The sequence below is a fragment of the Alexandromys fortis genome, unplaced genomic scaffold (genome assembly GCF_014885135.2).
Source record: "Alexandromys fortis isolate MF-2015 unplaced genomic scaffold, M_Fortis_MF-2015_v1.1 scaffold_26, whole genome shotgun sequence".
Lineage (NCBI taxonomy): Eukaryota > Metazoa > Chordata > Mammalia > Rodentia > Cricetidae > Alexandromys > Alexandromys fortis.
The window spans coordinates 2,469,389-2,493,847 of NW_026067894.1; the positions used below are offsets into that span (position 1 = coordinate 2,469,389).

General features: G+C 50.9%; 1 protein-coding gene across 1 annotated transcript in view; it reads right to left on the bottom strand.

Annotated features, from left to right (window-relative positions):
* Window positions 1-4,059: 4,059 nt before the first annotated feature.
* The window catches only part of Ubr4 (ubiquitin protein ligase E3 component n-recognin 4), a 111,442-nt gene continuing 91,042 nt past the window's right edge, over window positions 4,060-24,459 (bottom strand). The window contains exons 90-106 of the mRNA XM_050152447.1: window positions 24,355-24,435; window positions 23,485-23,572; window positions 22,918-23,045; window positions 22,036-22,143; window positions 21,462-21,581; window positions 20,685-20,875; window positions 20,077-20,250; window positions 19,662-19,761; window positions 16,860-17,078; window positions 15,858-15,971; window positions 14,603-14,745; window positions 14,058-14,183; window positions 12,953-13,147; window positions 10,724-10,948; window positions 7,689-7,779; window positions 6,860-7,022; window positions 4,060-4,426 (exon numbers count right to left, since the gene is read on the bottom strand). Of these exons, the coding sequence (XP_050008404.1) occupies window positions 4,362-4,426; window positions 6,860-7,022; window positions 7,689-7,779; window positions 10,724-10,948; window positions 12,953-13,147; window positions 14,058-14,183; window positions 14,603-14,745; window positions 15,858-15,971; window positions 16,860-17,078; window positions 19,662-19,761; window positions 20,077-20,250; window positions 20,685-20,875; window positions 21,462-21,581; window positions 22,036-22,143; window positions 22,918-23,045; window positions 23,485-23,572; window positions 24,355-24,435 (2,331 nt within the window). The 3' untranslated portion in view covers window positions 4,060-4,361. The remainder of the gene's footprint in view (window positions 4,427-6,859; window positions 7,023-7,688; window positions 7,780-10,723; window positions 10,949-12,952; window positions 13,148-14,057; window positions 14,184-14,602; window positions 14,746-15,857; window positions 15,972-16,859; window positions 17,079-19,661; window positions 19,762-20,076; window positions 20,251-20,684; window positions 20,876-21,461; window positions 21,582-22,035; window positions 22,144-22,917; window positions 23,046-23,484; window positions 23,573-24,354; window positions 24,436-24,459) is intronic.

The window sequence follows — 24,459 nt, forward strand, 5'->3', positions numbered from 1 at the left end:
GCCCACACGTGGCTGAGCGAAAGTGTGGATGGAGCAAGAACCTGGGGTCTCAGTGTGGCCATGTAACAGGATGGCTGCTGAAGCACGTCCGCCCTCCCGACCCCTACTCACAGATCAGGGTTCCTAGGCCTAGCATAAACCTCAGCCCCTCGTCATCCCATCCCCAACGCTCCAGGCCTGTCTACCACACCATGTTCACCGGAGATTCCAGGCAGGCATGGCCGTGCCCTAGGCCCCTGGAGCCAGGATGTGACTAAGGGGTTTTCTCATGAGGAATCATGAGCCCGATGGGCCCCAGTGTCCCCACTTCAGGTACTTGGGGGGCTTATACTAATGTCTGAAGTTCCGTTTTCACTCCGCTCCCTGACTTCCCCAAGGCCTCTGTGCTAATGGAACCAGCAGAGTCTCCTACAGCTAGTGTGGGCACAAGAGAACCGCACACTGGTTGCTGGACACATCAGTGGCGAGGCCTCAGGATGAGATGAGCGCCTCTGACGCAGAACTGGCAAGGAAGGGCTTGTGTGCCAGCAGCTTGGACACGTCCACGGGTGAGGTCCCATTTGAGAAAGTGCCTTTGAGAGCAGGGGCAGAATAGCTGGCATCAAGCGAGATTCACTGGGAGAATGACCAGTCTGGGGACAATTGCTTCTGTAGCCAGAAGAGGACACAGCGTTGCCAGGCAACAGGACTGTGCCCGTTTCCACAGACAAGCAGATTACTGCCACACGAAGGGCTGGGGCTGAGAGGCTGAGTGGTTGGGGCTCAGCCCTCAGGGTCTACCCAACAAAAGCTACCTTCTAATTGCACTGACTGCCCAGAACCTGTCATCCTAGCTCCCAGCTGGCTCTTGTGGTCTTGCATCTCATCCGCTCTCCGGCCAGAAGCCTGATTCCCAGCGTGAGGTCAGTTAACCTTTGGCTGTGGCTGCCACACCTGCCCGCCAGGCTCTTGGCCAAGCCCTGGCTCCTGAAACCACTGGGAACTGGGACGATCTACATCTGTGCCTAGACAGACAAGGAGCTGGGCCCAGACAGGCGGCAGAGAGCTGAATCTCACTGACAAGCTGTGCTGCCTTGGGCAAGTGAGCTGGGTTCTCTGAGCCTCGGGCTTCTCCTCGAACCAGGAGCAAAGAAAACCTAAGGATTCAAGATCATCTCAGGCGCAGGGCTTAGAATACTGCAAGGTCCTCAGATTCCTAAAGCCATTAACAGTCTGATGGTGTCCGGACTTGCAGAGACAGATGAGGACAGCAAGAGTGGTTGGAACGACAAGGGCACAGGAACAGGAGGTAGAGGGATGAAGCCCAGACAGCAACAAGCACAGACCCCACCCCCATCCCACAAGGTGGTGGTCACTTTCCTACAGATGTTTCCTTGAGTTCCCCATGTCCTGGGACCTCATCTCTGTCCTCTCTGACTCTGTCCCAGGAAGCTCCTGAAGGGGACAGCTCCACCCTCCTGCAGCAGGAAGTCATGGTTCCCACAGCAGCCTGGGTTCAAAGGAGGCTGGAAGAGCAGCGATGTGTATTGGGCCTGGGAACCTAGTGTAATAGATGAGGACTGGAATCCTGGAATGAATATAGGGATGTGGAGTAATGACTCCCTTAGCTCTCATGTCCCCAGCAGGCAAATGTCCTCTGAGACACCACTGCCCAACTGGTGTCAGAATGAAGGCAGAGCCCGGCCCAGGCCTAGTGGGATGGGGGTCACACAGCCCTCTCCCAATCTCAAACAGGGTAGTATACTTGGAGAGCTAGAAGCCAAAAGGGCTGTGGGGGTGATGGTAATGGGCTTGAGCAGTGAGAAGAGCCGATGGCCTTCCTGCTGAATGACTTTGGGGACTTAAGGCTTCAGACCTCGCTCGGCCTAACAACTGGCCTCAATTCCCTAGAACCTGTAGCGGAGCACCATGGCCCCAGGAAGGAGGACCGGCTCATCTGGCGTCCTTCATTGTTCCTGCTATGGGATGCAGGTGTGGGAAGGCAGCCTGATTTCCACTACTGTGTAGGCACAGCCAAGGCCTGGCCCTGGAACCTGGCACGGACCTGCAGGACTGCCGTGTCAGCAGCTTGTCTGGGATGGTGCAGAACCGCTGGGAAGTGCCCATGAGCAGACACCTAGAAAAGCTGCACGGTGAAATCAAGACAAATGGGCTGGGCCCAGAATCCTCGGAGGCCTTGTAATATGCATTCTGTGGTAAGTGATGACATGCTACTTAAGCCAAGAGCAGGCTTGAGTAAGGGTGGAGGCTGCACTGTAGACCCAAGCATGTGTGTCAGATGTCGAAGGCCTGGTCCCTGGCTCAGGCTGGCTCTTGATTCTGTAATAAGGACAGACCAGCCAACAGCTGAGGCTGTTAAAGCAGTCTTTGAGAACGTCATCGAGAAGAGAAACTGTTTCCAACAGAAGTCCCTACTGTTGACCCATGTCAGAAACACCCGTGAGAAGGAACGCGATGCTCAGCTCTGAGAACTCTGCTCTGCCTGGCTCCTCAGCTGGGGACTCAGTTGCCCCAGTGAGGCTTCCCATGTCTCTGTCTGACAGCCATGAGCTACGCTGTTTTGTTGGCTATCCACTGGCCTGTTCCAGCTCTCTGTGGGACATTGTGAGTGCTAATTGATTTGTATTGCCTTGCTCTTTATCGGCTACTTGCTACTTCAAAAGCTCACTTAAAACCACAAGCATGGCTACCCTAGGTTTTTCTCCAGACGGGACAGAACAGGTCTTCGCAAGGAACAGTAAAAAGCGGGAGGGACCTTGTAAAGCGTATTGGTGGCTCTTTCCCTCTCTGCGGGCTTTGGTTAACCTTCTGAAGGTGCTGCATTACTATGAGGTGTGATCAGAAATGGGGCTTGGCCTACAGCAAGTCCCCATCTGCACTGGCAGCCCTTATCCCAAATGAAGTTGCTCCAATTTGTTTCCTATCAAGTGACAGGATGGTGGCTGTCCCCTCCCCCCAATGCCTGAACCGAGTCTCTGGAGTCCAGCAGGGCAGACAAGCGTGTCTAAGGGGGAAACCCCAACACTCAAAGACAAGGTCTCCATCCTCCTTGCTGAGCCCACCCAGGCATGGAGGCACAAAGAAGAGGGCTACAGAATCTAAGCAGCTAGTGAACAGGCCCTCTTCCAAGGGGAGCTACTGTGTTGTTCTTCCAGGACAGGCAGGTAATCTTCCCAGCTCTGGATGGCTGCCATTCCTCTTTCATAGGTGAGATGCCTACAGAGGCACCCAGGTGTTAGAAGCAGGCAAGGAAGCCAGATCCAGCTGTCCCAGAGCTAACTCATCCCTCAGTGTGCTTGTCTGGTCTGCCAGGGCCTCGGAACAGTACCCAAACCAATCACCTTTGTCTCACTGTTAGGTCTGAGCACAGTACTTCCGCCTTGTGGCTGCAAAGGCTCTGGGGGAGTGACATGATGCCTTTGCTGTGCAAGGCTTCCAAATGGAACTGAGGCACCACAGGTCCACATGGTCTGGTCCAGGGAGTGAGCCTTGTGAAGCAGACATTCAGAGGCGCTGATGTCACCCAGAGCCTTTGGTTGAGTGACCCTCTAGAACAAAGGAGATGAGAGCTAGCCAGCTCTCCTTCCCCACAGGGCTATGATTCAGCCTTTTGCTGAAGTCTGGGAAAGGCTCTGGGAAGTCCAGGAGGTGGGGAGCAGGTCTCAGAGGCACCACACTGGTCAACTGAGGTCCCAGTTGGGGACTTGGGGTGCTGGGTGATGCACAAGCTCTTTCTTCACGCAGCTGCTAGGGAGGGCAGGCAGAAGAGGCCTAGCAGTGGGAATAGCTATTCTCGCCATCTTGAGTCTTCCTGGGGTCTCTCTTCTCTGCAGGGCAGTCAGCAGGAGACTGTCAAATGTTTTCAAGGCTTCTGAAGCAGATGCTGACCAGGGCCTGCTTTGCTGAGCCCTCTTTTGGCTAAGGACTAGAAAACCATCTCCCCCCCCAATCCCTCCCTCAAGATAGCAATTCAAATTCAGCAGTCTTCCTGGCGCATCACCACAAGGCTGAGAGCTCACTGGAGAGCACTAGGCAAGCAGCAGCCAAACCCCCTTTCCAATGTGTACCAAGTCATTCATTTATTTCAAGATGTGCACACTCAAGCTGGCTGGGACAGCTCACAGCTCCTAGGTATGTATAGGTCCTTCAACGGCTTGGGCTACAAACAACTTCATAGCCAACGTAGCACACACACGCGATAGAACAGGAAGTCTACAAACCCCAAGCCACTCCGAGAAAAATGAGGGAGGAGAGGGGGTGCTAATGCAGCATCCGTGGGGGAAGTGAATGCACACGGAGGGGCGAACGAGGGAGGAAGGCAAGCGAGCTTCATTTCCGTGATCTCATTTCCGTGGGGATTGTCAGGGAATTGAGTTCAACAGGTCCTTTAGGAAGCCCTCTGGATCGGTGACTTCTGACAGAAGACCTGGAAAACAGAGGCAGAGTGGGAGTGTAAGTGGTACACAGTGCCCCCAGCCCCACCACGTCACAGGCACCTCCTTCACACACAGAACACACTGAGGGCAGCATGCTCCGATGTAACCACTTGCTGGGTTCCAGCAATGGCAGGGAGGTGAGCAGTGTGGCAAATGCACACAGTGATCCAGAAGGGGTGCCAGTCTCAATTCCCTGGAGCAGAGGATATCTCAACCAGTGCAGGGGCTTGGAGGTGACTGGAGAGGCCGCAAATCACAACTCTAAGGTTGTTTATTCTTGGTGGGCTCCCGACCCCAGACTGGCCTCAAACTCACTATGCAGCTGAGGCCCTCCTCTGAACTTCTGTGCTACCACGCCTGACATAGTCAATGTTGGGGACTGAATCCAGAGCTTTCTGCAAGCCAGGCAAGCACTCTTTAAGTTTAGCCACACTCCCGCCCCAGAGCGGTGACCGGTGTGTGTGAACATCGAGTGTCTTTCCTCACTGCCCCTACCTTATTTTCTAAGACAGGGTTTTAGAGTTTGCTGGCTGGCTAGACTGGCAGACCAGTAAGCTCCGCAGGGAATCCTACCACTGGAGCACCTATCCACACCTGGTTTTTATGGGTGCTGGGGATCAAAACTCAGGTCCACATGTTTGCATGGCAGACCATAGCTGAGCCGTCTCCTTGTCCTCTGTCATCATCTTAAATTGACCAAAGAGGCAAATACCAAGAAATGGTCTTGTGGGCTGGAAGGGCAGAACAGGCAGAGGCCTCTGGCTTCTTCTGGGCTTCAATCTCACCATACCCCTGGATTCCTTAAGCAAGATGCCAGAGCACAGGGGCTCCCTTTCTTCAGTTCTCAGAAAGAGAAGGTAGGGAGCCCTCCCTGCCTGCCATGGAGACTAACAGGAGCCTTCTCAGTGGAAGAACCCAGGCATCCTCTATACCAAGTCCCAGCCAGGCACCTGATCTCATCAACAGCGCAGAGGAGACACGAAGCCTCAAGTTAAACACGAACGTCCAAACAAGTCACCTCCCAGCATCTGCAATAATGGAGGCAAAGCAGCCAGGCTGCTTCTCTTGGTCCTGGAAGTTGTTTTGTTCTTGAAGTTGAACAGGCATGTCTGGTATTCTGGCAGTTTAAAGGTCTGAAGTATGTGCAAAAGCCTGGCTTTGCAAAAAGGCTAGAGGCTTACTGCTGCCAGAGCATGCCCAGGTGCTAGGCCTGGAGGCAGCTGAGTCCTTTGCCCCTGCCCACCTCTTCTCACTGGCTCTGACAGTCTCAGGTGACAAGCACAGGACCTGAGGACTCAGCTCTGAGCTGCTCTTGGTCCGGATTAACTCTGAGGAAAACGGTGAGCTGCTGCTTAAACAGCTGGGCTGGAAACACCATCCCAGGGCAGAACCCCCACTGGGCCATGAAGAACATTTGTTCTCAGAGTGTCCAGAGCTAGGCAAACAGAAGAGCGTCTGCAGACAAGATCCCAGGGTTTTAGTGGGTCTCCTTCCCAGAGGACAGAAAGGGAAGAGGGGGTGTTAACAGAAATGGTCACTCGGCAACAGGGCCTGGGGGACTGTCCCCTGTGTCTGTATACAGTCCCCACAGTGAACACCAGAAGGTCGAGAGGCAGGAGCTGGCCTGGTCCGGCTCCTTTGCTTTGCTTAGCAGCCCTCCCTTCTAAGACAGCACCAGGAGAGGCTGTGCCACCAAAGTTAGGAACTGAGAGGGGTCATCTGTAACCCTCGGTTGTTTTTCCCAGGCCTGAGCCCGAGTCACGCCCTTTTCAGATATGAAATCCAAGTAAGTTTCAAAGTATTTCCAAGTAAGTGGCCAATCTGTACAGATGATTTGTGGATAGGAGAGAACGGACTTGAGCTCAGACGCTGCCCTCCGTGTGCATCCTCAAGGCGCTCCATGCTGACTGTCTCTATCTACTTAACATCTGCAGCTGCTGGGAGGCAAGGAAGACAAGCGCCCTTTCTCCTGTTAAGCCTGAGCTGTCACTAAAAGTCAGAACCTGAAAGAGCTTGTCTCTTCTGTGCTACCCATATCCGCTTAACCTCCACAGCCTCCATGACAGCAGCGACAGAGGGAGGCTAAGCAGAGTAGCCCAGACCACTGAGCTCATGTACCACAGGCAGAGGTGGAGCTGGGGAACCGAAGCGCTTTCACCTGTCAGTCCGATTTTTTTGCAGACAGGGTTTCTCTATGTCTCCTAACTGACTGTCCTAAAACTTCAGGCTGGCCTCAAACTTAAGAGATCTGCTTGCCTCTGTCTGAGTACTGGAATATTAAAGGCAAGTGCCACGACACTCAGCAAGTGGGCTGCTTGAATGAACACCTCTCCTATGACTGGAAGTGGCTACTGTAGGCCTATTTAACTGCAGGTCTACTGAGTCAGACTTGGGCTTTGCCCCAGAGAAAACTGTGCACTGACCTGCTGCATCGAGGAACTCTGAGAAGGTCTCCACTGGCATGAACTCCTCCTGGAAGGTTTTCAGGGCTTTGTCGGCAGCTTCGTAGATGGGCATGTCATTGTGGCGGATGTACTCGGCCAGAGAGCAGGACCAGCCGCCCTCCGTGTTACTGGTGGGCACCTTCTACAAGGACAGTAGGCCACGGGGCTAGTGAGTAACTGAATGCAGCCAGCTCTCTGCCTCCATCTCAGCACTGTGTTGAGTCCACCCTACACGGACCAGAGCCTTCCTAGACTAAGGAGGCCCGACCTCCAGGGCCTACCGGCCTTAGTTACTCTCCACAAGACCCTCTTTGTTTACGCAATGTTCCGTTTGAACCCGTAATTTCAACATGGGACTTTCCCACATCTGCATTTCCAAAACTAAGACGACTAGCATCTCTGGCTGGACCATTCCACTCATTATCACAGGGCTCACCCCATACACCAACCCTCCTAAGACACGTGGGCCCAAGCAGATAGAAAACAGGACATTCTACTTTAAGTGAGGCTATGTCAGGCAGATTCACAAAGAGCAAAGTGTTATGCATAGGCAAGGACAAGGGTGAGAAGGCTGTCAATGTGCTCAGAGCTCACTGCTTGGAGTATGCATGACAAAGTGGTCTCAGCTGTGAACAGCTGGATGTGCAGGTCTGAGCTGAGGGTGCATACCTCTCCCCAAGTAGCTATCCAAGGGCAAAGCACCCAAAGTTAGTGAGGAGCTTTGGAATGTGGCCACCAATGGGGTTTAGGCAAGGATGCACACATCCCATACCTCTTGGAACTGGCTGGGCTCTGGATGTTTCCTTACCTTAAACATGTTGTAAATGAGATCAACAAGAGCCCAGAAGAGCAGGGAAGAACGGTAGGCAGAATAGTCCTTCACTGCCTTATCTGTTAGCCTGGAAAAGCAGAGCAAAAACATCTGTAAGGGCCCTGCAGAGACGGGACACTGTACTTGGGGACTGATGGTACCCAGAAGCTGCTGCACATGGCCTGAACAAAAAGCAGCTGTGGGCAGGGAATGTGGATGCCCTGGCTCCCAGGGCTGCTTCAGGAGCTCATCTGACAGTCTAAGCACTTTCCTAAACTGGGCTATCAGGAACAGGTAGACACAGGTAGACATGGCACCCAAAAGCTCTAACCTAAGCAAACACAAGGATTCCCTGCTCCCTTGTACTCTGCCCCTCACAAGCTCCCAAATGTAACGATGTCTAACAGTGAAGAAGAAAAAACAAGGTTCTAACTCAGGCTATACCTGCCACCAGGAGAAATCTACTAGACAGCCAAATGCATCAAAGACGCACTCTGCAGAAACCCAGCAAGCTGATAGAAAATTCACATTGAGCAACCATGATATCTAGGACTGCCCAGGCAACCACCCAATACTTCCCAAATCCTAGGGTAATCTCGGAGCTGCTCAGACACCCCTTTATCTCTACAAGTGTCACGAACACCCGAGTACCTGGCACAGGCTTGAAAGCCAGCAAGTGCTGCATGAACTCATCTGAGAGTCTTAGCACTTAGAACATGGGGGGCACCTCTGTCAAGGTTCAGTCTGCAGTAGATATCCCTCTTGTAAGGGGTGATCCCACTGGGCTCTGAAGGATCAGAATGCTCCAGCACAAGGGGAGAGCTCATTCATGGCTGTGGAAAGTAAAGGCCAGATGAGCCCCTGTCGTGATTTAAGGTCATCGTCTACATCTCACAACGCTCTGGTACATATCCTAGGACCAAAAGACAAGAGCAGAGTGCTCAGCATCGGCTAATTTAGTTTAGGGCTTACCTACCACGAGAGGCCCAGCCACAACTGCCTGCAGCAGCTGTTTAACTCACAAAGTCAAGCCTAATGGCATGTGCTTCCTGTAGCCTCTGCCGTGTTTCCTCCTGCCCACCTGCTTGAGAGGTGGCGGGTGGCACAGCTATAAGATGGGACTAAGGGTAAGAACAACTGTCCAGATACCACGTAAGATTCCAGGCAGACAATTTCTAGGCTAAAATACCCGCTGAGTCTATTTTGCTGAATGTTAGACATGCAGAGTCATTAGCTTCTCTTGGGCTGTAGTCTATACTCCCCTCCTCGGTGTGTGTTGTTGTTGGAAACTGAACTTGGAGTCTCACACATGCTAGGCAAGTGCTCATCACTGAGTTATAACCCTGGCCCTTTAAACTATAGTTTTGTGTATCTGCTACTGCCTCCTACCCCAACCAAAATGTACAGGACTTCAAACAGAACCTGCTGCTAGCAATAGCATCCAACGCCACAGGAGAGCCATCTTCCCCATGCCCTTGGCTGAAAGGCCTCTCCTTCAAGGGTGTCTCAATCCCGGGTAAGCCCGCAGCACCTTTTATAATCTGTCTGGCAAACAGCAGGCTTAGGAGCTGGACCACAGCCGGGCTTGGCCCTCTGTGGCTGTCCTGCTTTGGTGAACATGAGTCTTGGGTGACCCTGCCCAGCTTAATTACTTACAGCTAATTAGGAAAGGTGACTGAACTGTTACACAGAATGGCAATGCTTGAATGTAGCCCAAGCTGGATTTCCTAATTAAGCCATGACCAAATCAGCTTTTCCTCAACTGTAGGGACAGAAATGAGTTCCACTCTTGGCCGATAGAACAGCTCGGGTGGGCTCAGCCTCTACTCCGCTGCGGAAGCCTGCCTGATAAGCGGCCATCCATCCTGTGTGCTACGAATGCAATTTCTGTTTCACTTAACAACTTCAGCATCTGAAGACCTAACTTCTGATTTCAAGCAGCTAGTTAACTATTAACTAGGGCTCTTGGGATATCATGGATGTGATATGTTTGGAATGGGGCAGGAATCTAACTCTACTGCTTCACACTTGGCTCAAATAGGCTTCTATTGGCTGGAATCAAGAGGAGAGCAGCAAACTGGTCACTCTAGGGGCATGAAGTAGCAGAGCTAAAAGAGGAAAAGCCTCAGTAGCCAGTTCAGGTACTGCTGTCCCATAGGGCATGCCATCACCATGGCTGGAAGGGAGCCTCCTTCTGCTCCCTTCCTGGCTTCTAAGTGTGAAAATGATCCCAGAGTCTAAACTTACGAGTTCAGAGACAACAGCAGGACCACACAGGGACACCAGGTATTCCACTAGCAGAAATAAGCTACCAGGCCACACACTGTGGTGCAGCTCCTGGAGGGTGAGGGTGGGGGGTGGGGAGTAGGGACTATCCAGGGCCACTAAAAACCCATGAAGTGGCTGGGTCTATTCTGTGTGCTGTAACCACTGGGTATTGTCAAAGAGCTTGAGATGAAGGCTCTGATTTCATTGCAGATGGCTCTTTCAGATAACCCTCAACTGACTCAAACAAACAATGCAAAGAACTCCTGCATGCACTCCTTGATTGGTGCACACACGATTGTGAAGAGATCTAGAAAGCCTGAGGAAGGTGTGGCAGATGAGACAGGAAGGAAGGAGGACAATCTTTAGTCACTGGACAAGAAATCCCCAGCCACAGCCACACTGAAACCTCCCTAGTTTACACCAAAGCCAGCAAGAGCCAGAAAGTCTGGCTCCCTGGCTTAGGCTTGCTGCTAGGTCTAATTGCCTCACCAGCCATATCCCTTGACTCCTGGCTATCTTCCTTTCTGAATTTTCTACAGATGGAAACCTAAATCCACCTTTTCAGTGGCTCAACACAAGACCCAGCAGAGGGGCTCAAGCAACTGTCAAACACCAGTCTAGACTCTTACGGTGCCAGCTGGAGCCAGAGTTGAGAGCCAAGTCAAATGAGCACACTTTCAACAGACACACATCATGTGACATAGACAGCCTGGAAACACACGGGAAGACACTAAATGCTGCAGCTTCCCAAAGCAAGCACTGACCTGGTAGCTCCTCCTGGAGCCACTGCACGGGCATGTGAGGCCACCAGCAGCCTGCGAAGGATCTCCACACGCATGGCTCTCCACTGCTCAGGGGGTATGACGTGCAGAGCCAGGATGGTGAAGTAGTGGGGCCCGTCTACCTCGAAGGCGCTCTCCACCCACTTCTCTTTGGGCTGCTCCAGGAAGCCTTGTAGGTTCTTCTCCTCTCGGGATGTCGCTCGGGTTCTGGAGGAAAAGAATTCAGATGGCAGCAAGGAAGGAGCAGGGCCAACCAAGATGGCCCTGAACAATCTTGTGGGTTTGTACTTCCTCCCCTCTAGCAGCACAAGCCTTCTACCCTTTCAGGTCCCTGATTGTCACTTCAACACAGATCCCAACATCTCCTGGCTCTTGGACAGGGCATGGCTACCAACTCTCCACTGTGGACTTGTCATAATTTTTCTGGAAGCTCAGGGAAGGAAGGTGACTTACCAAAGTCACCAAACCAGTAAGCTATAACAGAGTGGAAGAGTAAGTTCCATGAACCCCACTATGAGTCCCCCGGCATTCAGGCTCCCAGCTGGGCTGTTTACTTGCAGCATGTCCTCCCTCCCTGTCACCAGCAATTTCTTCTGGGTGGGCAGCTGTGTGCCAATGACCACAGCACATTGACTACCAGGCATGGTTCTCAGTTCTGCACGTGACTTAACTCATTTAACAGGCATAAATAGCCTGTGAGACAAGAGCTGCCTGTCCAAATGTACAGGAGAGTAAGCTACAATACTAGGTAGGATCTAAGCACCATGCTAAGCAAAGAATAGACTGAGGCCCCAGGCCTGGTTCTAGAGTCTGTCATCAACTCTACCCCCTTTTCATGAAGAAGTCTTGCCAGTGGCAGGACCCACACAAAGAGGCTAAGACTCTCCAGTAGTGTCCCTATAACCTACTGATGATCATATATAAAACAACAAAAACCCCATGTCCAGGCTGCAGGCAGCGAGCCATAGGGATGCAGGAGGATGGGGCAAAGGTACACCATGTCCTTTCACGCCTACAAAATGGGCATGCCCAGAACCAACTGGAACCCCAACTAACTCTCCACCCCTGTGGGGAAGCTCAGACTTCTGGCCACGGCAGGTTCTTCTGAGGTTCAGGTTTGGCTCACTAGTATAGCACACTTGCTCTTGTGTGTAAACGTCCCATCAGAGGCCCAACTGCCTTATGACCAAGCTCATGCCACTATCCAATGAAGCAGCCTATGGCTGAGGAGGCCCTGTCTGCCCAAGGAGACAACAACAGAGCTGACACCTGAAGTCACCAATTCCATCTGGCTGGGTCAATCCTGGGAAGTGTTTTCTTCCCTGGGTCTCTGCCTGAGAAGTCCACTCTAGCTTATGGCTGCCAAGAGGCATGTCTCTGCAAAACCCACAGCCTTTGTCAGGGCCCCAAGAACACTGGCAATTAGCACAGATGGGGCCTACAGCAGGGTCCAGACAGTAGAATGCCTGTGCTGCTGGCAATGCCAGGTGTCTCTCTTGACAGCCTGGGCATTTGATAGATGATGTCATGTGCCCTGCCCTGCGATTTAACAAAGAAGCCTGCAGTCTCAAGGTCAGACTTTATCTCACAAGAAAATGGGAAGAAGGGAAAACAAACTGTCTGAGGGGAAAGGACAAGAGCCGACTGACTGCCTTGGTACCTACCTCAGTAGTATGGTAGTAGTGTGGGAGGACTGTGCCCAGCCTTTCCATGGCTACCAGCTCTGCCTACTAAAGTCATGGATCTCAGGAAGAAAGGTCTGCAGGCAAGTCTGCACTCAGCCAAATACTCCAAGTGCAGGCACAGAAATACCTTAATGTGCTTCTAAGCCCGGCCGCGAGTGGGAGGGCTTCTGCCCCCTTGGAGGGCCTCTTTGACACCCCATTTCCAGCACCACAGACACAAACAGTTCTTTCTTCCCGGCCTCATTACTGTTCAGTTGCTTTCCCAATATTCAACCCCCTCCAGCCCCATCCTTGTCAGAAGCATTACTGATGGGCTAAGAAAGCTAGTGTTCCATTGGTGTGGCAGCCTCCACCCCACTGGAAGCCTATCGTTATACCCGTGTGCTCTGACTAATGACATGATGTGACCCTCAAAACAGTGAATTAAAAACCCTTCCTCAGTAAAGGCTGGGGGAATCTAGCTAAGCAGAGAGGGACAAGGAGTGTCAGCCAAGGTAGCATCTGGGGCCACAAGGTGCTGACGTACGTGTTCAGGACGTAAAGCACGGTGTGAATGATGTATGGGATCAGGTGGATGTTGCTCTCCCGGCCGCCCCCACCGGTGTCTGCACTGAACGACTGCTCCATGGCGAAACGCAGGAATAGTAGTTTAATGTCATGGATGTTGAGCTGGTACGTGGGTTCCCGCTGGCCCGTACATTCTTGGAGGTAAGTGTTGTGCCTAGGGAGAAGCAGAGCCAACGTGTCATGGAAGCCAGACTCCTAGAAAAACCCTGGGATGGAGTGCAGAGCTCTCTTTCTGGTCACTCTGACCCGCTGACTGCAGAGGTCAAACGGGGGCTGTCAGAACAGTCCTCAGGACACTGCTGCTGCTGCTGCTGCTATCTCTCAATGTGGGTAAGAGGCTCATTTCTTAACTGACAGATGCCATGACACATTATGGAGAAATGTGAACTTACTCATTCTGGTGACAAGATAATTTATCCTTAAGAAGGATCTTTTCACCCTCCAATATGTTGTGCTTTTTTTTTCTTCCTAAATCAATATCCATTTGATTCTGCCTCTTATTAACTGAATGGCCCTGGGTAAATGACTCCCCGTATGGCCCAGATTATTCATGTGTGCAGCAGTAACACAGTACACAGCTGAGTATGCGATCTACCATCACTGTCAATACTGCAGCCAAGTCTCATGTACTAAGTACTGCATACCCCTGGGCTTTAAACTAGAACTCCACATGGCCTCACAAACATACAAGGACCCCAGAGAAGCTTCAGCTATTGCAGTCTAGTATGTGGGAACAGAGAGGCCTTAGAAGGAACTCCCACCCCACCCCACACCCAGGAGCTTTCATAATTTAAAACACTAGAGTCATTGACCAGAGAAGTGAACTTTGGAAATTCTGGTCCCGAGGACTAAGTTAGAGGTCCTGGGTGTTACAGGAGAGCTAATGAAAAAATCTTGCATGGAACCCAGGAAACCAAGGAGGCTGGTTTTGTTTCAGCAGGTCATTTTACTCAGCCCTATCTGCTCAGAGCAATTCTGTGGTCTGTTAGCACAGACAGACATGGACATCCACTGAAGTGCCCAGGAAACTGCCCCTTTCTGTGATGAAAACATTCAACACTCACCTTGCTAAACAAGTGGCAAAAGCTGATTCAGGGACGTGGGGGCCCCAGACCGGAAGGAGCCCATTGCACTTTGTGTTGGCATTCTGCAGGGCAGCACTCTCCCACTCTTCCCGGCCTCTAGCCAATCTGGATGGGGACAGGGAGGAGAGCAGGGACAAGTAACTGCTGGGATTACTCTGGTAATGAGACACCTGGGTGCCGAGGGCTTGCTAACACTAGCCCTGGCCCTAGGGAGAGAATTAGCCATTTGTGAACTCCATGGGTAAAAAATTGCTTCATTAATTCAGGCAAGCAGGATTGCTTCTACCAGCCTTGGCCAAGGCCAAACATCCAAAGTCAAACGCAGTTTCTCACAGGGTGAGTACAGTTCATGGGTCTATGGGAGCTAAGGTAGACACCCTACTGCTTGGAGAGAAGAAAAGCAGGCTTCAGCCTCAGAGCTAGTAACTCCAGCCCAGCAGCCCAGGACCTGAGCCATGGCCCACTCATTTGAAGCAATACAAGTCCAGGCTGGCTAAAGCCATTCTGCAAGAGCCAACACCTACCTGACGGCAGCTAGGTGACAATCGTAGTGCACAATGTTGAAATGGGACACAGTACTGTAGCCCTGCTGTTTCCGGGGCTTGTTCTCCATCTCTTCCAAAGCTACCCGCTTGGTGAAGGTATAAATGCCTAAGACCTTTGTGGGCTGCAAGGACAACACAGAATGGGGGGGGGGGGTGAGGAGAAATTCCCAGCCAACCTATGCAAGGAAGTGACAAGGTGTGGAGAACTGAGCATCTCCTTTCAGATGGGAAAGTGGTCACTCTGTGTGCAAGCATCATTTGCTGCCATAAACTTATGTGAGGCTCAATTTTTCAGGGATGTCATGAAAGCCCCATTGTGAATTTAACAGAAACCTAGGAGACCCCAGTATCCTACTCTTGAACTTCCAGTACTGTGAGCTAAATAAACTTCTCTCTCCTCTCTCTTTCTTTCTCTCTTTCTTTCTCTCTTTCTTTCTCTCTCTCTCTCTCTCTCTCTCTCTCTCTCTCTCTCTCTCTCTCTCTCTGTAGTTCTAGGAATGGAAGTTAGGGCCTTGTGTATGGCAGGCAAGCATCCTATCACTGAACTACACTCCCAGCACCAAACCTCTGTTCTTATAAAAATAATTCGGGGGGGGGGGTGTGTGTGCAGAGATCCCAGCCTATGCCATCTCTGCCTGTGCTTCATCTATCTAGAAGGGAATACACTGAGTTTCCATGGCCACAACTTTACATCAACCGGGACACTGGCTCTTCCACAGTCTAGGAGCAAAGCAGGGCTAAAGAGGAAGAGGTCTCTCTTGGTACTGTCAGAAAGCAAACAGGCCGCCTCTCTACTGCTCCTTCCAGGTGTCGCCTCACTTGGACACATAGAAAGTGGGGCTCTAATCGCTCACAGTTGTCCTGAACAGAAGCAACACAGTAAGACCTGAAGTCCCCAGGCCTGGGATTAACAGAACCTCAACTGGAATTCTGGCTTTGCCACATGTCCTACCCATCAGCTGGGGCCTTTAACAGGGTTTAAAGACAAGTGCCCTGGCACTGATAGAGGATGCCAAAAGGTGGTCTCTTCAGGTGCCAAGGATGCTCATGCTTAGATCATTTGCCTTCCTGCCTACAAGGCTAGCTAGCAGCTGGCATTGGTGTCAGTCCCCCAAAGCACAAGCTTATCTTAGTACAAAATGGCTTGCAGGAAACTAGCATGTCTAGACATAGAGCCAGGCTGTGCTACTAACAGCCAGAGCATGTGCAGCCATGCGCTGCCCAGCAGCCTTACCTGGAACTTGTATCCCTCCCTGCAGATGCAGCACGTGAGGCCTGGCTCCTCTATCAGCTCTTCCATCTGCTTCAGGAGCGCAGTCTTGGTCACCACTTGGCCCTTTTCATTTGTCTAGAAGGGAACACAGGCGGCATGCCACAAGAGGATTCCCACATGCCTCTCACCCTGGCTTGAGATAACCACACACAGACATAAAGGAGAGTGTGGAGAGAAGAGCCCTTCTACTGTGCTGAGAGGGGTGGAACTGGGGCCTTGACAGCCTCAGCAAGTGGCAAGCGCTCTACCTCTAAGCTACGCATCTGCTGTCTCCACTGACTTTTATTGAGGGAAAGCCCTGGGATTCGTTCAGGAGCCATCAAAGCAGAGGACACCAAGCATTGGGAAGCTGGCACGTTGCCACGTTGCCATTTGCTACCACAAAGCCCCTTTGGTGTGTGCCAGCCCCACCACGACTCGGCTGCCAAGGGCCGCTGTGTTCTGATCATTTACTGTCCCCAGCAAGGATCAAACTGCTAACACACGAGTTTGCTTGTTAAGACAAGGCTCTTCCAGGGCCACCATTTCCTCTAAAGTAGAACAACAGAGCCCTCTGGATCAGTCCTTGTTCAAAGTCCTGTCCAAAGTTAGTAGCTATGTGCCATGGCCAATGTGCTTCACTTTCTTTATCTGGAAATGGGTGTAATGATGTCAAGTCACAGGACCACTTGAGGGTTTAAATATATCATATATATATATATGAGGTTCTGGTAGTGTCTGGCATGCAGCAAATCCTGAATATATAGTAATTAGTATCTTTACTTTTACTGTTTGCATAAACCTGCCAGGTCAGTTTTCTTCGAGTCTCCAAATGTAGTATGGCCGTAGCCACATCTGGAAGAACCCAGCACAGCTACCTCTGCCTCTCCTCTGTGCAGCCCTCCCACCATCGTGCCCAGCTCTCCTGGGATGCACATTCGTCTGCCTGCGGGGTTCCTTGTCCAGTTAGAGAGGGAGCTTTACCGTCATGCCCAGAGTGCCGAGAGCCTTCTGCCTCATGGCCATGGCCATGCGCTTCTTCTCTGCTCGGGTCTCCCTGCGGGCAGCATCAATCTTCTTGTTCACATCAGGGTGTTCTCGCAGGGCCTCCAGCAGGTTCTCAGCCAGGGTCCCAATGCCCTCATCACTGGATACCTGCTCTAGTTTATGCAGGTTTGTGATGGAGTCCGTTCCAATCAGAACCTGCAAAGAGAACCAGTGAGATGTATGTATCTAGTTATACAGGCAGCCTTCCACCAAGACTCAGAGCCTTTGACCATCAGCTGGCGTGCACGATCTGTCCAGTTACTGCGGGAGCCTGTTATCCAGGCCCAGTCAATACTTCACGATCAGTCCAAGTGCACAAGTTTGTGTCACTGGCTTCACAGAAGTCAGAGCCTGAGATTCTCTACTGCAAAAGATGCAACTGGGAGGTTTGGCTGCCAGGGACCTCTAGCTAGCTACTCTACTCATTAGGTCCAACATTCTCACACACAAAACAGGGACAGTGTCAAGGCGGCTGTAAGGATGGAAGGAGAGGCAGCACCTTCTGAAGCACTGTGGACTATGTCTGGGAAGGGAAAAAGAGCTGCTCCTGCTAAAAACAGTGGGGCACCTGGCAGGGCCTATGCAGGAGCACCCTGGGGCAGAAGCCTGAAGTCGCAGGAACTCCCATAGTTCTGCAAATGGGTGCCTGAAGCCATCAAGCAGGCGGCAGTCCTCCCAGTCTACAAGATACTAGAGGCAAAACGCCAGCACGCGGGAGTGGTAAAGCTGGCTTCAGGGCCCCATGGCACCATGAGACAGGTGCAGGGGGAAAGGCTTCCAGGTGAGCTCGGTGGGTAGTCTCACCAAGGCATCACACGTTGTTAGTTAGTGGTGGGGTTCTCTGTGTGATGAAAAACGGAAAACAACAGTGCCAGCTTGAGGAGAAACCTGAGCTATCTGCCTCAGATCATTCAGTAACTCGTAAACCTGCCCTTCCTATAGGACACCGCAAACTCACACCTCAGCAAAACTGCATGTTATCTCATGCCTCGTGCTCCTAAATGCTGAGTGAGCCCATGTTTAAGACCTAGCAAACTTTTCCACAGGCACCCACACCCCAAACTCAACACCCTAAGTGTTTACTGTGAGCATGCACGTGCGTGCATGGCAGACATGTGCGAAGCAGGAGTAGGGAAACCACAAGGCCTTGTCCACACAAAACTCACAGACAAACAGGAAGGGTGGCTCATCTGTGTAGGACTTGTTCACCATCCCTCTTCTCTCACCCTCAACCTTGTCCATCTCCTCTGATGGAACAACCATTCTCTCCATCACTGAACCAAAGGACTGGGCAGAGTTCTAAAGTTGCCAAGCCCTTTCTCTTTCCAAATCCTAGTTAAACAATTCCCAGGTCTCTGCTGAGCCCATTCACTAAGTTGCTCGAGCTACCACTGGACCAAGACAAAAGCCCACCATACGGTCATCATCTTTCTAACTTCTTGCAGCAAACATGGCACTGCCTTGGAGGGAGCTCCATATTCCTAAGCCGAGTATGGTGGTGCACATCTGTAATCAGAGCACTTAGGAGCTAAGGCAGGAAAACGGCTGGGCATTTGAGGCTAGGCTGAGCTTCACAGGGAAGACAGGGCCAGCTAGCACTGACAGTAGTAAGATGCATGAAAAGCCAGCACATTTTGCCTTTGGTCAAATCACAGCTGTTCCTTGGTACACTACACAAAATACAGCTGTTCCAAAGAAGTGGAAACAATGTGTGCAAATAAAGGCCTATCATCTGTGGCTATCTGCTGGACTGAGACAAAGGCTAGCAATGACAGAGATTTGAGTAAGACCTTCACTGTATATGACTGAGTCACTACACTTGAGGTGAGTTAACAGAACAGGCTGCCAAACAAGAATGCACCCTATATTCAATGCAGAACATTATGAAAGCAAAATAATTAACTTTATGGATTCTCAAAACTCAGCATTAAACCTTATACCATCTACCTAGAAAATGGCGAGACACAAGAGCCATTTCATGCAAAAGACCTGTACAGATGAAGCACAGGAAGGCAGTGTAGCATCATTAGCCATCGGGGAAATGCAAGTCAAAACCACAGCCAAGCAGCACTGCACTCAGCAGCACAGCCAGGGTAAAAATAGCCAGCAAGTGCAGCAAAGACAAGAGAACTGGGCCACTTATGCACTGCTGCCAGAAATGTAAAACGGGCCTGCTACTTCAGGAGAGTCTGGCAGCTTCTTTTTATAACTGCCGTGTGTGATATGTCAATGTGAGCGTAGACACGTGTGTAGGGGGCAGAGGAAAACTGTCCAAGCCAGTTCTATTCCTCCACTCTTGTATGGATTCTGGTCAGAAGGTCAGGCTGGCATGGCAAGTGTTTTTACTACTTATTGAACCACTTATAGCTATCTAAAATGGGGTGGAAAGAAAACTTGGAGCCCACATCATCCGCATGGGACAACACATGGGACAACAGGCTGAGAGGTCAGGAGTGGGCCACAAAGCTGTCAGCTGCCTGAGGCAGAGCAGGAAACAGTGGTGATGATGTTTCAAACATCCAGTGACTGAACGGTCAGCCATCTATAGTGTCAGCCAGAACACTTGATTCAACTGCAGCATGCCGAGCCCTCACACTGTCAGATTCACTGCACACAGAGAACTAGAGCAGCCGAGGGTGCTGCCCTAGAAGCCTCAGGCCACGGGTAAGCCACATCATGAGTGACTTGCTGGTTGTACACAGGTGGTTTATGACTTTCTCTTGTTATCTGTCCACTCACCTGAGTGGCAGGGTGCTGCATGGCCAATCCCCGAAGAAGTCTCAAAATAAAAGGCAGAGCAGGGCGAGACAAAAACTTTTTCCAGATGTCAGCATCCAAACTGCAAACAGACAAGAGCACATGAGCAGCCAGGAAGCAAAGCTGAAAATCTGCTGCCGAGTCTGGCTTGTTCAAACAGGATCTTTCATGAATGTTCTAAGAGATCAGTAAGGGTAAATCCAGCTGAGAAGTCAGATGAAGATGAGCACTTGAACAGAAGCAGAAAAAGTCCCAGGACTCTACAGTGCCTGAGTGGCACTAGACAGGTCCCTGAAGGGGGTGGGACACAGGGCACACAGGAAGCACCACACTCAGATGTTGAGAAAAACGGTCATGTATGAGAAGGGGGCACAGAGCCCCAGGAAGGGCGCCTTACTTCTTGGCACTGGGGATATGTTTTTTCATGTAGTCCAGAGCATTCTGGGTGATTCCCTTCTGCAGGATGAGATCCTTCAGCTGGTGTCCGTTGCTGTTGTTCTTGATACCAGCAGCAATTTTGCAGAAACAATCCAGGAAGACTTTGTCATCCCCACTGTGGTCTTCATCGTACCTAAAGAGCATAAAAGGTCCCAGCATGAAGGCAGAGCTCACATCACCCTCTTAGGCAAAAACTACGTGAACCACCTAGAGGATCTAGTCTAAACTCCTACAGGGAAAGGAGACCTCCAGACCAGGACCCTGCCACTTTCCCTTCACCTACCCTGTGCCCAAGCCTGCATTGTTCTTTTTCATCTACAGGCTTTTGCAAGTGTAGCTCCCCCCACCTAGTCAGGTCTTTCCCCCATCATACCCTTTCAGTGCTGTTTTAATATAATGTGATTTGGTGACTGCCACTCCACTAGACAAAGTCCCTTAAATTCCAAATCACACACACAAAAAACTCAACAAAAACCCAGGTTACTCACTCAGTCTCACAAAGCTAGCTTGGAATTTCTGTGGGCATCCCCCACCCCCAGGCTTGTTATATCAACTCCAGGCTCATACTTATCAAAGCTGCAGTAAGGCTTGAACCGCTCCACCAGAATCTGCATCTTCTCCACCTCTCCAAAGGACAGGTATGGGATGATACGCAGCAGACCCTGAAGCACACTAGGGTTGGAGCGAACAAAGGTGCTGTTGATCTGGTCCAAGAGCATCACCAGTTGATCCTTGTCACCTGTGAGGAGGAGGTTGCCCTGCAACAAAAGAGGATGGAAGTCAGGATGGTGGCTGTAGCTAAGAACTGACCCCAAAGTCAGCCACTCTCACCAGACAGAACTGTTCTGTTCTTTATTTAGTACTTGCTAGAACAATAAGCTGCCTGGATTTCCACTGCTGAATTTCCAAGCTGCTGAGATGACCAATGCAACATCCTGCTCCCCAGGAGAATGGAGACTGCTAGACACTCCTGGGGTCACAGGCCCCCTAATCACCAACCCCAGAAGGCAGGAAGTCCAGGTGCAGACGGGAGAGACTGCAGTGTAGGGCTGTACCAGTCACAACCCCTCTCAACTCTAAAGTGAAGGGCTGAACTACATACTGCCTATTCAGGTCATGCCTGGGTTCCATGAATGCGCACCTTCAGACTGAAAGAACATCCTTGGCAGCTTTGTTCCCCCTGAATGCAAAGGTCTCAGACTCAGTACAATGACATCACTCTGATTAGAGCCCTGATCACTCCTAACATGAGTTCAGCCATTTTGAGTTGAGTTCAGCTACCTTCAAACAAGCCCATTGTTGGTTCCCAGTGTCTATGGGCAGAGGGACCAGGCCCCCACTCACCTTGTCCTCACTCAGGGGCTCTGCATTGGACTCATCTAGAATGATCTCCATGATGCTCAGCACCTGCTCAGCCACAGCAGCTCCTCCACTGTCCTTGCTCTCTTGTTCAGCTACCAGAGCCTGAAGGAAGAGACCCAGTGACTCTCAGGACACAACCACAGCCACTCCCTGCTGGTGACCTCCGCTGCCTTTCATGGTTTTAAAGCCCTCTGTGTGTGTGTGTGTGTGTGTGTGTGTGTGTATGTGTGCGTGTGTGTGCATGCGTGAAAGTGTATATGTGTGCAATGCATATCTGAGAGGGAGACAGTGGAAATGGGATGTTCTGGGCCTCATTCTTGGGTGCCCTGAGGAAAGAGAGGCACTACGCCCTTGCAGTGTTGGGTCTGTTCTATAGACTTCTGCTTCTGGTCTCGACTCTGCACTCAGCAAAGGGACAGGAAGCTCTGAGATGCCACGAGAGCAGCATGAGTGTGAGTCACCAGGAGAAGAGAACTGAAGAACCAGGCTGAGAGCCGAGAGCTCTCATTCAGGACTGCCAAAGCCAGTCTTCATCATCTGTGGCCCGCACTCTTACCAAGTTTAAAGTCCCCAGCATGACATTCAGAGTGTTCATTTCCAGCTTAACCAGCTGTTGCCGGTTGACTTTCACCTTTACGCAGTAACTAAACAGCTTCAGCAGCACCTGTGAGGAGAGGCCAGCTCAGAACCACGAGAGCACCCACGTCCGTAAAATGTGCAAGCATGAGTGTCAAACGTGCCTAAGAAGACGTCCCAAACAGTAGATACTCTTCCTGCAGTGCAGGGTGACCCTTAAATGGCGGGGTCAGGTGGCTGGGATCCCATACAAGGTTGGCAGCAAGTGCCAGCACTCTCTAGATTTCTCTCTACATGATAGCAGTGACAGGGGTTCCTCATACATTAGTTGGTGTCCCACCATTCTGGGGAAATCAAGTACCCAAGACTCTGAACTAGTAGCAGACAGAACACCCCAACACACGTAGCCTATGGAGGCCAAGAGCCAGGTAGGGCCACTGAAATGACACAAGAGTTATTGAACACCCTGGAAGGTAAAGATATTAGTGAAATCTCTGTGGTTCCACTAGAATCCCCTGACTAGTGAGACAGAGGACCCTCCAGGAGAAATAAAAATCTATTTAAGAGGCAATTATAAAACAACAACGATGACTAGCACAAGAGCAGTTTTTAGGGGAAACAGTTATCGGTTCCTCTGATACCTAAAGAGAGATTGGAGAAGACTGCCACCGCCCTGGTTTTTAAGTGGAGTAGGCCAGGAAGAAAGCAGTGGGAGACTTAGATGTCAAAAGTCTGGGATAACGCCAGGTCCTTCACTGGCTTGCACTGGTCTCTGCTGCACCACACTGCCCTCTAGTGACAAGTGGCTCAATGATCACAGCTTTGTGTAGAGAGAGCCCCCACCAGACTGCCCACAACTCACTGTTAGAAGGTGGCGTCCTTGCTTAAAATCTTTGATTCCTGCTAGTCTGTTAAGCATGCATTCTAGACCCCCACACTGGGCCATCACATTGGCCATCTTGTACACTTCTTCCTCATCTTCTTCTTCATCTGGGAGGAAAGGGAAATGAAGAGGAGAGAAATTGAAAATCAAAGTAAAAGGATCAAAACACACAACCCTTCCCTAGACTGAGAACACGGCTCTTTCCCGGTCTACAGGGTCATTACTCTGACCTATATGCTCTCACTGCCATAGGAGCCCTGCTCCAAGTGTAAGATAATTAATGTTTTCTGCTATTACAACAAAGTACAGGCAAAAACTTTTTCAACTACTTCAATGGAACAGAGAGCTAAGGCAGGAAGAAATCTGATCTCAAGTCTGCTAACTGCAGCTTGAATGTTTTTATCCCAATCAGGTATCCAAATCAGGCCACGGATGCCTGTCTTTCTTCGCTACAATTATGATGCAGAGCACAGGCTACCATCTTTGGGACATGGCTGCTCTGGCCCAAAGTTCAATATGCAGCACTGTCTATGTGGAGCGCCGTACCTGTGGTGGAGTCCAGGGACTCAATGAACTCCTCAGTGGCATCACCCAGCAGCCCCCGCATTCGATAAACAATCCTCATGGGTTCTCCCTAAGCAGAGAAATTTGGAGAGGTAGACTTAAAAAACAAAGTCACCCTTGAACTTGCTCAATGCTGTGGTAATATAACAGTGGAGATGTAAAGCAGCCTAAGTTTCACTTGGTTCAGTGTCTGCTGTAGGCCTGGCACTGTGAAGCACTGCAGAGATGCAATTCTAGCTGGTGTCATTAAGACGCTAAGGTAAGCACTCTGACAACTAGTCCCCAAATGTTTTACTCCGTGCTGAGTCCTGTGCTGATCAAACCTGTTAGACAAGGTTGGACTGCATGCTTGCCTAGGCTAGAAGTCGAGGCCCAATTCTAAGCCTGTGCCCATCAGGACAAACAAGTGTATCTGGACCAAAGTGTGTGGTTCAAGGTTCAGGAACAGAGAGCAGGCACATCAGTCTTTCTTATGGACGACCACGGTCTTCATTTACGGCACACAATACGGAAGGTTCATCCCAATTACCAAACTGACACCCACAGCCTGGGATTGTCAAGGAGCTGCTGGGATAGTCTGTCTGTGCCAGCACCATCCTGGGGACCCTAGAGGTCCAGCCTCAGTTCAGAGGTGAGAAGCAAAGGTCACTAAAGATTCCTTGAAGTCTACCTGACCCACATTAGCTAAATGCCTCCCAAGCTGACAAGATGATGGATTTGCTTCACACACAGAAAGGAAGTAGAGTTACAGTGGCCACACGTAGGTCATGATTAACATCAGTTCCATTAAATCAGTCCTTAAGGCAGAAAAGGCAGCACACCCCAGATCCTGGAGAGAAAGCAAGCACATACCTCATTCGTGGTACACCAGACCTTCTTGTAAACCTCCGCCACAGGCAGGTCCAGGCTGATGATCTTATTGTTCACTAGGAGCTGAAAAGTGGAGGAGGGGATTAC